Source organism: Delphinus delphis, chromosome 10 (assembly GCF_949987515.2).
Source record: "Delphinus delphis chromosome 10, mDelDel1.2, whole genome shotgun sequence".
NCBI classification, from domain to species: Eukaryota; Metazoa; Chordata; class Mammalia; order Artiodactyla; family Delphinidae; genus Delphinus; species Delphinus delphis.
The window spans coordinates 38,663,586-38,676,751 of NC_082692.2; the positions used below are offsets into that span (position 1 = coordinate 38,663,586).

Here is a 13,166-nt window from a genome sequence, read left to right on the forward strand (position 1 = left end):
ACCTGCTCAGTGCTAGTCACTGGTAAAGCTTGGGCATCACAACCATTCCTGTGCTCCAGCGCAAGGCAGAGGAAGGAGTAGAGTAACTCAACTTGGTTTAGAGGAGTGCTGGTTGTATTAATTTTTCTGTATACTTTCCAAGATGATATTTGAAGCATCTTTAAGAATTTAAAGGTAAAGCCACTTGAAAAGGGCTGATAAGCAGTTGTTAAGTGTCAGCCAAAATCATTACTTTATTGGAGAGGTTGAATTCTGAGTTTCCTTGAAGATAAAGCAAAAGGTGAAACGCTGAGTCCTGTGACTCAAACAGATTTAAGATTGTCCCCAGCACAGGTCATTAGTAAACATACACTCCTGCTTTGGTGAAACTCACTGTTCTTGAGAGCAAAGTGTAGGCTATTGGCAGATGCACCTTAAGCCCCCCAGAAACTTCTGTGGACCACCATGGTTGCCATTTCAGTGAGAAATATTTTGAAGTTAGGGAGGCTTTTAGAAATTTTTCTTTTGCCTTTTATAAAAAGTAAAATTACAAGAAATAACTGAACAAATCTATCTAGAAAAGTCACAAAGCTACAGAATTGGCCAAATTCTGTCACTCATCCGTTCATCAAGCTTGCATAGGGAATTCCCTGGCGGTCCAGTGGTTAAGACCTCTTTCACTGCCGTCGGCCCAGGTTTGATCCCTGGTCATGGAACTAAGATCCCACAAGCCGTGCGACCAAAAATAAAAATAAAAAATAAATAAAAGCTTGCATAAAGTAGATGCCTGACAATGAAATAATTTTATCAGCACAAGAAAACATGAAAGTGATCATTCTTAAATCCCATTCTAATAGTCCCCATTATCAACAACTGGGACAATGCTGGGATACTCATACCTAGCCTATCTGAACTGGAGAAGAAACACTGCACTGACTGGGCAGGTTGTCAAGAGTGCACTGGTTAAAAGGCATCTTTTAAACCAGTGCACTCTGAATAATCCCTGCAGCCCAGAATAAGAAGCCTGTTTTCCGTGTCACTGCTGGTTGATCAAGCAACAAGATCCATTATGGTTTTGTTCAACATTTACCCACTTTCTACCTGTGAGAAAACAGCACCCACGTTTTCTCTTTACTGAGCAAACAGGCAAAAGACCAGAAAAAAGCACTGTTCTTCCTGGATCATTCACTGCAGATAATCAACAAAACCCTGTTTCTATTGCAATACATACCATCCTTAGGGCAGGGAACAGCCTAAAGAATCTAATCTTTGTCTTGGCATTTGCTACAGTGAGGTATTACCTAAACTGAGTTCCCCTCTAGAGACTGGTAAAAGATTCCCCATTTAATGTACCAAGTCCAAAGTTGTTTTTTTTACAGGAGAGTTCATCTATTACTCTAACAAATTACCTGGCCACAAGTCACAACTTTCCAAAACTGGTAACCCATTCTGATTGGGTCAGTGTGGACACTGAAAAAATGTGATTTTTGGTTCCAAAGGGAAAAAAGAATTTAGTCTCGAAAGTTTTTAGATCCTAAAGTCACCCAATCCTGATGGACTCAGGTTCCGGTGACCTCTCCGTTCCTTACCCATCTCTGAGCATCAATAAGAAAACAACCTGAAAAGAAAAAAGCAAAGGACTCCCTAAACCTCAACCTGAAATGATCCAGCATGCTTACAGCCACCTCTTCTTCATCGTCCTCTCAGAGCTGGGTGTTAATTTCTGGGTGCTTTCAAACAAGTATCCTCAGTGAATTAGACTGTTAGGGACTCACCTGGGAGGCCCCTAGACATAGACTCATCCTGCTCTCATTTTACGGAGAGGCCTCAAGAGGGTAAAGCAATTTGCTGGTGTGAAAGGATAGGAAGAGAAAGTGGGTCCCCAGTCAGGAGAGTTAAACACGTGTCTCTGAACATCTTGTATGTGGTCACTGCAGTTCTTCCTCGCTGGAGTTTTCCCGATACAGTAAGAGGTCTTGTCTCAGGAGATTGGCATCCTATAATGAAAGGCTTCAGGATTTCAGGCCTAGAGCAGCAGATACAGGGAAGCATGGAAGGAACAAGTTTCTGTTTCTGAAGAATTTGATTCCCTCATTTTCCATTGTCAGGGAAATAGATGACCTGTGGTATTAAAAAAAAAAAAAAGATTGCAAGATTATAGAATTTGACATTTTTTAAGCCAATAAAAACACAAAACTTCCCCACGTATGCTCACATTTTGATTCAGTTCTACTCCAGACATGCAAACTTCCTCACTAGTATATAAGATAGTATTAGTGTCCCTCAAGTAAAAACTCATAAATGTCTTTTAAGATGTAAATAAATGTAGTGCAAGAAAAAGAAAAAAGCAGACAGCTGTAGTTAGCTTTGATTCAGTAATTCCACTCCAGAATTTATCAACAGGAGCAAAAAGTTATCTATGATAGCAGTGCTAGATGCCTAACTAAGGTCTCATTTAGCAATGAAATGGTACACCAGTGCTGTGGAGTTTGTGGCTTTTAAAAACTTCAGTAAGGAACATGGCAAAAACATGAGAAAACGTTTATACTCTGTTTACTACTCGAAGTGTGACCCCTACCCAGCAGTGTATCACTGGGGAGCTGGTTAGAAATGCAGTGCTTGGCACCACTCCAACTGAATCAGTCTGAATTTTAACAAGATCCCCAGGTGAGCTATGCACATTAATGTTTAAGAATCATAAGTGGGGGGGGGGGGACGATGCTAATTTATCATTATTCAAAAAAGTATGTCTTTGTGGTCAAGGATGGGAAGGTGCTTAGCAAAAATGATCAATAAAATAGTTCAAATGGAGATAATCCCTGCGACCCACACACAGTACCTGGCCTGCTGTAAGTCCTCAATAAATGACAGCTATCAGGGAGGTGATACTGTTGTGGGCTATTCCTTCTCTTCCTTCCTCCATCCCTCCCTCCTCCTCCACCCTTGCTTTCTTTTTAAAGGTGTTCCTTCATGTCCTTGTTAAATCACATTTTAGAAACTGAAATGACAATAAGGAAATTAACATGTGTTTCGTTTTCAACCAGACATAAAAATTGGTTAAATTCGTGTTTTGCTTTTTGCTTCAGCTATCAGGGAGCAGGGAGCTAAATTTAATACTCAATACACTAATTCTGTTAGCCTAGCTTTCTGTAATATGTTTTCTTCTCTATGACTTTTATTTTCTATTTTATTAGGTTTTCCACTATGTCTCTTAAAATCACGTAAACTTCTTTCTGAAAATAAGGGTCCAAATGACAATAATGACTTCTAAAAACAGTCTGTTCTTGTTTGCCAGGCTCCACAAAAAGATGAGTTTATGAAACCACCTGCCTGTTTTAAATTATTTCTTCTCTCCCTGTGCTTTTACCACTTCTCAAGACACAAGTAAAGTTAAAGGGTTCCTGTTTGCCCCTCAGTGAAGGTCTCAGATGCCAGCCAGCTCCTGCCCCCTCCCACCCCACAGCCACCCCCCTACCCCCTCTCCCCCTAGGCCCTACAGCCCAGCTTCCTGAGTCATTCTGCGAGGCCACAGCACTTCCAAAGGAACACAGACCACTCTCCAATCAAATTACGCACCAACACTCCTGTTGCTTCAGGCTTCCTCTGCGATAAAAAAAAAAAAGAGAACAGTATGTGTTTACAACCAAGCCTTGTTTTCAGGATAATTCCCTGCACACTATTCCCTCTCCAAACTAGTTCAAATTCCTCTTATTCACTCTCAAGAAAGCTTGCACTTTTTGTTCATAATGTTTATCAGCTTGTGATTCCATCTTGCATGATTGTCTCCCTTACTATACTTAAGGTCCAAATGTAGACTTCCTCCCTCACTGTACCCCCTGGACCTAAAGGTGTCAGTGGGCACCTGGAGCACAGGTCCTATTATTGGCTGGGCAGATGGATGATATAAAGAGTGGAGGTACTGGAAAGACAGAAGGTGGAGAGAACTAACATTTATTCATCACCTAAAATATGCAGGTATTGTTGGTGCTTTATATACACTATCTAATCCTCAGTACAATCTTTTATTTTTTTATTGAGGTATAATTTACTAACATAAAATTTACTCATTTAAAGTATACAACTCAGTGGTTTTTAGTGTATTCACTACATTGTGCAACCATCACTACTATCTGCTTCTAGAACATTTTCATCACCCCCCAAAAACCCTGTGAACTTTAGCAGTCACTCCCAATTCCCCCCTCTTCCCAGCCCCGGGGAAATACTAAAATTTACTCCCTGTCTCTGTGGATTTGCCAGTTCTGAACATTTCATATAAATGGGGTCATACAGTTTCTGGTCTTTTGTATCTGGCTTCAATGTTTTCTTCCACACTATAGCAATTACCAGTACTTCATTCCTTTTTATGGCTGAATAATAACTCATTGTAAGGATATACACATTATGTTCATTCAGTCATCAGATGCATGACTGTTATGCTACTATGAACATGTGTACAAGTTTTTGTGTCAATATATGTTTTCAATTTTCTTGTGTATATACCTAGGAGTGGAATTGCTGGGTCACGTGGTAACTCTGTTTAATCATTTGAAGAACTGCCATTCTGTTTTCTACAGCAACTGCACAATTTTACATTTTCTATAGTAACGTACGAGGATTCCAATTTCTTCACATGTTCATTAGTACTCATTATTGTTCATCTTTTTTGTTACAGCCATCCTAGTGGGTGTGAAGTGATATCTCATTGTGGTTTTGATTTGCATTTTCATAATGACTAATGATGTTGAGTATCTTCTCATGTGCTTTTTGGCCATTTGTATATCTTCTTTGAAGAAAAGTCTATTCAAGTCTTTTGCCCATTTGGGACTTCCCCAGTGGTCCAGTGGTTAATACTCCATGCTCCCAATGCAGGGGGCCCAGGTTGGATCCCTGGTCAGGGAACTAGATCCCGCATGCTGCAACTAAGAGCCTGCATGCCACAACTAAAATCCTGCACACGGCAACGAAGATCCCGCGTGCTGCAACGAAGACCCGGCGCAGCCAAATAAATAAATTAATTAAAACTGTATACTTAAAAAAAAAATCCTTTGCCCATTTAAAAAATCGGGTTATTTTTTATTATTGTTGAGTTGTAGGAGTTCTTAATATACTCTGGATACTAGCATTATGATTATGATTTGCAAATATTTTCCCCAATCTATGGGTTGTCATCACTTCCATGATGGTGTACTTCGAAGCACAAAGTTTTCAGTTTTGGGCTTCCCTGGTGGCGCAGTGGTTGAGAGTCCGCCTGCCGATGCAAGGGACACGGGTTCGTGCCCCAGTCTGGGAAGATCCCATGTACCACGGAGCAGCTAGGCCCGTGAGCCATGGCCGCTGAGCCTGCGCGTCCAGAGCCTGTGCTCCACAATTGGAGAGGCCACAACAGTGAGAGGCCCGCGTACGGGGCAAAAAAAAAAAAAAGTTTTCAATTTTGATGAAATCTAGTTTATTTTTTTCTTTGGTACTTGTGTATTAGGTGTCAAATCTAGGAAACCATTGCCTAATCCAAGATCTAAGAGTTTTATAACTTTATATCTTACATTTAGGTCTTTGATCCATTTTGAGTTAATTTTTGTATATGATGTGTGGTAGGTGGCCCAACTTCATTCTTTTGCATATAGATATCTGGTTGTCCCAGCACCATTTATTGAAAAGACTATTCTTTTCCCCATTGAATGGTCTTGGGCACCCTTGCTGAAATCAGTTGGTCGTAGATGTTTGGTTTTATTTCTGGACTCTCTATTTTATTCCATTGATGTGTATGTCTATCCGTATGTCAGTACCACACCGTCTTGATTATTGTATCTTTCTAGTAAGTTTTTTGTGTTGTTTTTTTTGGTTTGTTTTTGTTTTTTGCTGTATCCCCTGCATCGACAGGCGGACTCTCAACCACTGTGCCACCAGGGAAGCCCCTCTAGTAAGTTTTGAAATCAGGACATGTGTGTCCTCCAACTTTGTTCTTCTTCAAGATTGTTCTGGCTATTCTGGGTCTCTTGCATTTCCAATTGACAAGCCGATCCTAAAATCAAAAAGCCAGCTGGGATTTTGATAGAAATTGCATTAAATCTGTAGATCAGTTTGGGGAGTATTGACATGTCAGCAATATTAAGTCTCCTGATCCATGAACAGGGATGTTTCCATTTACTTAGGCCTTTTCTTTAAACAATGTTTTTTAATTTTCATGTACCTTTCATTTACTTTTTTGTTAAATTTATTCCTAAGTATTTTATTCTTTTTGTTGCTATTGCAAAAGAAATTTTTTAATGTCATTTTCAGATTGTTCATTGTTAGTGTATACAAATACATTTTTGTATATTCTTATATTCTGCAGCCTTGCTGAAGTTGTATGTTAGCTTTAATAGTTTTTTAGTGGCTTATTTAGGATTTTCCATATACAAAATCATGTCATCTGCTAATAGAGATAGTTTTTCTTCTTCTTCTTCTCCAAAGTAGATGTCTTTTATTTCTTTTTCTTAACTAATTTTCCTGGCTGTAACCTCCAATACAATCTTCAATAGAAGCGACAAGAGCAGACATCCTTATCTTGTTCCTGAGTACAGTCTTGTGAAGTAGGTATTTTTTAAAAATGAGGAAAAACCTGCCTCCTACCCTCTAATGAGGGGAAATGAGGCTCAGATCAGAAAATGAATATACGGAGAACCCCCAGGCTACTCTAACCCAAGGGGGCTAGGCTCCCACCATCTGCAGTCCAGGAGCTGTCACATCTCTGCCCTAACCTGCCTTTCCTCCTTCCCCAAAAACTCATCATCCCCTTTGCTCCCCTGTTGTTCCTCTCTCCATCTAGCAAACTCCCCTGTTACTTCAAGACCCAGCCTCAGTGCCACCTATGGGAGGCCACACCTAGCTCCCCAAGCTGGACCAGGGCTCTCTGCCCTGTAGGCCCTGCGAGTGCAGGGGGACAGGGGGACACGCTTCTATCACAGACAGCCTCTGCCACAGGTCCGTCAATGCCTTATCGCATGCCAGCCTGCAACCCTCCACTGGCCCTTGGCGTCTGCGCCAAGGGCTGTGTTTGGTCGGTCTTGGTGTCCTCACCCTTGGCCAGTGGCCAAACCTCAGGCACCTGGCAGAGAGGAAGCCTCACCTCCCTGGGGTAGAGAGAATTACCTTGTCCATCGGCCTTATAGTCGTCAGGGAGCAGCTTGTCCTGGCGGTAGCCCAGCACAAAGGCCAGGAAGGAGAGGATGAGGGCGTCTCCAATGCTGAGGATGGCCAGCATGAAGGCCCAGCGGATGGTGCAGTGGCCCAGTGTGTATTTGCCGGTCTGCTCCCCGCACATGCGCCGTACCTCACTTGAGTCCCAACCATCTGGGTAGACCAGGCAGCCAATCATCAGGCCTGTGGCTGAGGGGGCAGGAGGGGTACAGATGGTGTCAAGCTGGGTGTGCTCGCCTGCTGCCTCCCACCTTGCACTGCTGTCATCGTGTCACCTCCCTTCTCTTATTAACAGCCTTGAGAGGCACAAGGGGCAGCTCCTGCCATCCTTCTTGTAGAACACGGGGGAGAAAACTGAGGCTCCAAGAGCTAAAGCTACTTGCCCCTGGGGGCCAGCGGTCAGGGGTAGAGGCTGAGAGCAGAGCTCCGCAGCCCTGGGAGGTTCTGCCACAGCACCAGGTGGTTCTACCAGGCCCTCAGCTGTACCCCTCACTTTGGACTTGACGAGGCACCTGGCTTCAAATTCCTCCCAAAATCTGGTCCCAGCCCAGAGAACTCATCACTCCTCAGATGTACATTTGTTCATACTCCAACATCTCTGAAATAAGTGTAATAAAGCTTTAGGCTACAATTTGATTAGAAGTATTTTTCCTTTTTACAGCACATAGAATAATGGTGTGTCCTACAACTCAGGTATCTTAGATTGAATGAATACAGGAAGTTTTCCAGCCCCATCTCTGGCTGCTTCCTTCATGAACCTTCCATTCAATCAAACAGGTCTCCACACTATTACCCACTACGGAACAGTGCAGTTGTCCACACTTCCCTGAATGTGTTTAAAATGCTGATTCCCAGGTCAGGGTTGGGTTCAGGAATCCCTGTCTTTAAAAGCACTCTTCTGGGTGATTCTCTCAACAGGAAAAGCTGGGAAACACTAGGGAAGGCTGCCTGGATCTCAAGCCCAGCTCTTTACTAACTAGCTGTGTGACTCAGAGCAAGCTACTTAAGTTTTCTTGCCTCAGTTTCCTCATCTGTAAAATGCGAATAATAATAGTATCTAGCTGTTTGGATTGCAGCGAGGTTACAATGAGTTAATATTGGAAAAGTGCTCAGAAGCTTGCCTGACACATAGTTGGCATTTCCTGAGTGTTAGCTAGTATGCCACACTGTGCTTTCATTGATTTAGCATTGACAGCCAAAATTTTCATCTTCCCCGCCTTCCCTCCACTACTCCCACACCCGCCCACCAAATTTCCACCCCAACTTAGCTGCCCAGACAGGTACATATTCCTGGGATGTGACTGTGGCAACCCAAGGACAACCGCCAGGCAGGCAGGGGGTGCCTTCCTTCCCTTGTCTGTGCCACTTTCCCACCCCTGGCCCTCCTTTCACAGGCCTGGAGGCTCTTTAGTGCCAAAGCTGTGCCCTACCTGGGAGCCCCATGGAGAAGCACCTCGCAGGACCCAAAGTCACCAACCTGGGGCTCCGCTTGCTCTTGCAAGGAAGGTTAGCAGATCAAACAAAAGTACAACAAAGTGTAAAGATCAAGGATCCCACCTCCCCACCTAAATGTATCAACCGTCCTTGTTTTTTTCTAGGAGGAGCTCATTTACATACTTCTCTTATAGATTACAAAATACTTCATGTACCATTTTTCTTTCGACCCTTACCACAGTTCTGTGAAGTAGGCCATGTATTAATATCCCATCTTCAGATTAAAAGACTGAGGTCTCAGAAACTAAGTGAGTCGCCCAGTCATTTAGCGAGGGCAGAGCCAAGACCTGCTATCATGGCTCCTGACTTTCTTTACTTCAAAGTTAATTCCCCCAGCCTCCCAGACTGACATCTCTCCAAAGAGCCGAATGTATTTAGTGGTGACATTTTAGACTTAGTGACAAACAGGAAGATCCTTAGGATGGAGGAGGGGGACCCTCCCAGAGCTCTTTGGTAAAACCTGTGCTCTTCCCCACGTGGTGTGTGACAAGTCCTCTGGTACCTGGCATGGCCCCCTTCTCCTTCTATAGCACCTCCCTACAGGGGTTCAGAAAAGATCCCAGGGCCTCCGACTTGGAAAAAGGTTGTTACTATGGGTGCCACAGCCCTCTAGGAGCACCCCACCCATCTACCTGGGCACAGCGGGGGTCCATCCCATTGTGGTGTCTCAGGGCTCTAAATAGAGGCCAGCAGGGTATTCTCAGGCAAGTTTACTTACCCTCTCTGACTTCCAGTCTCTCATCTGTAAAATAAGGATAATAATACCTGACTCGGAACAGGGTTATGAGGGTTACGCGTGACCATGTATAGAAAGTGCTTACTGCAGTGTCTGGTACATGGTAAGTGGCCAGTTAATGTTAGTTGTTGCTATTATTATTGGCATTGAAGTCAGATGGAAGCAACCTCGATGGATGTGGCTGTCATTAGAGCTGTTTACAAGTATTTCAGGTACATAGTAGGATTATACTTCCTCGCCTCTCTCCCTTGAAGTTAGGCAAGTTCATAAAAATTCCTTCAGCCAATAAAACGTGAGCAGAAATGCCGTGTGCTTTTCCAGGCCAGAGCATTTAACTGCTGATGGAGACTTTCCAGAGCTCCCTTTCCCTTCGCAATGATGACAGCCAGATGACAGCTGATGCTCCATCAGCCTGGGCTCTGGAAGAGCCCAGTGAGAACAGAGCCCTCCACTGATCCTCAGTGAGCATGTACCATTATCAAGAAATAAACCTTTGTCATAAGCCACTAAGATTTGGGAGTTGTCTGTTACTGTGGCATCACCCCATCCATCCTGACTGATAAAGTTGTTTTGTGTTTTTCATGTTTACTGAGCACCTCCCATATGTTAGGCACCGTGCAAGGTGTTTTCCATGCATTACAACATCCCATCCTCGCAAGAACCCTGTGATGGGGGTACTGTTGCTACCTTCTACAGATGAGTTTGACAGAACTCAGACAAGCAAATTACCCTACCTGTGTTTTCAGGATCTGGGACCACATTCTGCCTACACCTGGCATCCAGAAGCTCAATTAGCTTTGTTAAGCTACAGCCCCACCCTGCCCCGTTCATCAGTCCTCCTTCCCTTTGTCAAGTTACAGCCCCACCCTGCCCCGTTCATCAGTCCTCCTTCCCTTTGTCAAGTTACAGCCCCACCCTGCCCCGTTCATCAGGCCTCCTTCCCTTTGTCAAGTTACAGCCCCACCCTGCCCCGTTCATCAGTCCTCCTTCCCTTTGTCAAGTTACAGCCCCACCCTGCCCTGTTCATCAGGCCTCCTTCCCTTTGTCAAGTAACAGCCCCACCCTGCCCCATTCATCAGTCCTCCTTCCCTTTGTCAAGTTACAGCCCCACCCTGCCCCGTTCATCAGGCCTCCTTCCCTTTGTCAAGTTACAGCCCCACCCTGCCCCGTTCATCAGTCCTCCTTCCCTTTGTCAAGTTACAGCCCCACCCTGCCCCGTTCATCAGTCCTCCATCCCTTCTGCTGCTCCCTTCCCTGGCCCCAGGCTTCTTGGCAAGGTTAAGCCAACTGGTTTAGGTCTCTTCAAATGGAGGAATCTCCCAGCTGCTGGCTGTGGGGCATACCTCCTCCTCACCCCTCCCTTTGGCTCATCTTCCCTTCCCCAGCACGGAAGAATGGAACATGACACCACCTTTGCTCTCCCCCAGCTTAAATGTTTCATGGGATGGCACCTGGCCACCTCTGCTATCGGTGTCTTCAGCTGCATGACCCAGTCAGGGTCTGACTCAAATGGCCTGGTGACCCCTCCCCTACCCAGGCCCTCCCAGCACTGCCTGTTCAGCAAATGGCACCTGTTGCAGGAGGTTGGGGGAGTGGGACAGTGGAGAGAATGGGAGAGGGAGTGTTGTGTTTCCAGCATCCCATAGCTCTGATATGGAGGACCAGCTGGCAAGCGTGCCAGGGTCCATTCTACTCCTCTTTGTCACAGAACTGCTAAATCTTCATTCTCCCTTCTTCCTCCCCACTGTCCACTGAGACTTGCCTCATCCCTGCCCCAGCCTCTCCCTCATCATATAGACGGAGTACAGAGAGAGAGAGATGGCAGGGGGATTGGGGAGGCAGCTCTGGAACCAGGTAAGTAGCCTGAGTACACGATTCAGAGTCGAAGGTTCTGTCCCTCACTACCTGTGTGCTAAAAGACAAGTTACCGGCTAAGAGCCTCTTCTGTAAAACAGGAGGAAAACCCACCTCACTGTCATGATGAGGCTCCTCCAGATGATACATGTGGAAGTACTTTACAAATCATTACACTTATGTAAATGTGTGCCTCAGTAAAAAATGTCTTTGGAATACAGCTAGTTCTTGGGACTCACTGCCTTTATTCTATTGCCTTTGTTGCCAGATGATCTGCTGTAGCCTTGGCTAAGTCTTATCTTCTCTCTCAGTCCCAGATTCCTCATCTATAGTTGGGGGGAGGATGCTATAGCTCTCTAGGGTCCCCTCCAACTCTGACAGTCTTGAGTCTACATGTTTGGTTGTATGGGATTCTGATCCCTATTCCATTCTCCCTGTTAACACTGCTTCTCATTCTAACCAATGATGTCAAGATGATTTCACTCTAGCCTTCAGTCCCTAACAAGGCTCCTGGACGTTTCCCTAGTATGGACAGTCTGTGTGTGGTCCTTGGAGGGACCAAGGGCTGCAGGACAAGGTCTTAGGCATCCCTTTCTAGGCTCTAGAGGAGAGCAGGACCAGCTGGCCCAAGGACCCAGTGGCCTGCCTGGGGCCAGGAGCAGGAAAAGGGGGACAGGGAAGGCCTTGCCTCTGAACACCACCAGTAGCCACCTACCCCACATAGTTCTAAAAGACCCTATTCCCCTCCCCCATCACAAAATATCACTTCCACTTGCTGCCCCAAATGCTCACAATTGCTGCATCAAGTATGGAATCCTATAATTAGGGAACAAAGACCTTCACTCTACCATAAGTGACTTGCTCCTGGGAAAATCATTTCCCCTCTCTTGACCTCAGTTCCTCATCTACAGGAAGAGGAGGTTGAACAATTTGATCTCTAAGGCCTTTCTGGTCTCAGCCATCCTAAGACTCTCTAATTACTCTTTTCCAAGGCATCTGCAGGGCATTGAGTATGGCTGCGCTATAAAGGAGGACAGCTGAGTAGGAGGCTCAGAGACTCCACAGAAGGTGGGCCCCTGCCTGCCCTCCCGCTATCCCTCCTGCTATTCCTGCTCACCCGCAGCCAGCTGCATCCATGCGCAGATCTTGTAGACAGTGGCCGTGTTGCAGACAAAGAACAGGCTGAAGCAGATGATGGAGCCGATGATGAGGAACATGGCCAAGGCCACGAAGAACATGGCAGTCTTGAAGGCTCTAGAGGGGATGGAGGAGAAGTCCAGCGGGCCACCCTTGCAGATAAGCTCAGACGACAGCACGTTGCCCACGCAGTAGGAGAAAAGGCCAAAGTAGCCTGCCTGGGGTGTGCTGACGCTGTCGCCTATCCAGTAGGGCTGGATGAAGAGCGCCATGACCAGCACGGAGAAGCAGATGGTGAGTGTGCCCCACATCACACCTACGGCCCTCGAGTTCCGCACATAGTTGGTATGGTAGATCCTGGCTGCCTCCTGGGCAGGCAGCAACTTCACCATGGTGAGGGCACTGGGTCCTGGGCTGGGGACTTGTGGGCTGGAAGTGGCTTTGCAGATGGATGGAGGCCCGGAAGTGGGTCACCCCTCAGCCAGGTTTGGAGAGAAGGCGGAGATCAGGGCACAAGGTAAGGCTCCCTCCAAGGTAGAAAAAAGAGGACTAATAGGACAGGGAAGATGACCTTGGCCTCTTCAGGGGAAGCTTGTCCAGGTGCCTGTGTCCCCTCTTGCTCTAGCCGGGCTGTCTCCTGTCTCCTACCTCCTCTCAAACCCGCCGTGGTCTCGGGCCTGCTGGCGCCGCCCTGCCCCGCCCCCAATGCCAGCTGAGAGCACCAGAGAGCTCCGCCCCCTTCGCGCAGCCCGGCTCCTCCTCCCTCCCTCCTCCGAGAGCACTGCTTTCA

The 13,166-nt window shown here is 45.9% G+C and overlaps 1 protein-coding gene across 1 annotated transcript; it reads right to left on the reverse strand.

Moving 5' to 3' along the window:
* Window positions 1-220: 220 nt before the first annotated feature.
* LHFPL5 (LHFPL tetraspan subfamily member 5) lies at window positions 221-12,814 on the reverse strand. The gene is made up of 4 exons (XM_060021310.1): window positions 12,357-12,814; window positions 7,108-7,344; window positions 3,556-3,582; window positions 221-2,100 (listed from the first exon to the last, which is right to left on the reverse strand). The coding sequence occupies exons 1-3, from the start codon at window positions 12,766-12,768 to the stop codon at window positions 3,572-3,574; spliced, it is 660 nt and encodes a 219-aa protein (XP_059877293.1). The 5' UTR covers window positions 12,769-12,814; the 3' UTR covers window positions 221-2,100; window positions 3,556-3,571.
* Between the last annotated feature and the right edge of the window lie 352 nt (window positions 12,815-13,166).

Bases quoted from the DNA above. Each gene is read 5' to 3' on its own strand.
- LHFPL5 (XM_060021310.1), bottom strand. From the start codon at position 12,768: ATGGTGAAGTTGCTGCCTGCCCAGGAGGCAGCCAGGATCTACCATACC. The intron at 7,345-12,356 runs GTGAGCAGGAAT...CTGCCCCCTCAG, and splicing joins ATGGATGCAGCTGGCTGCGG to CCACAGGCCTGATGATTGGC.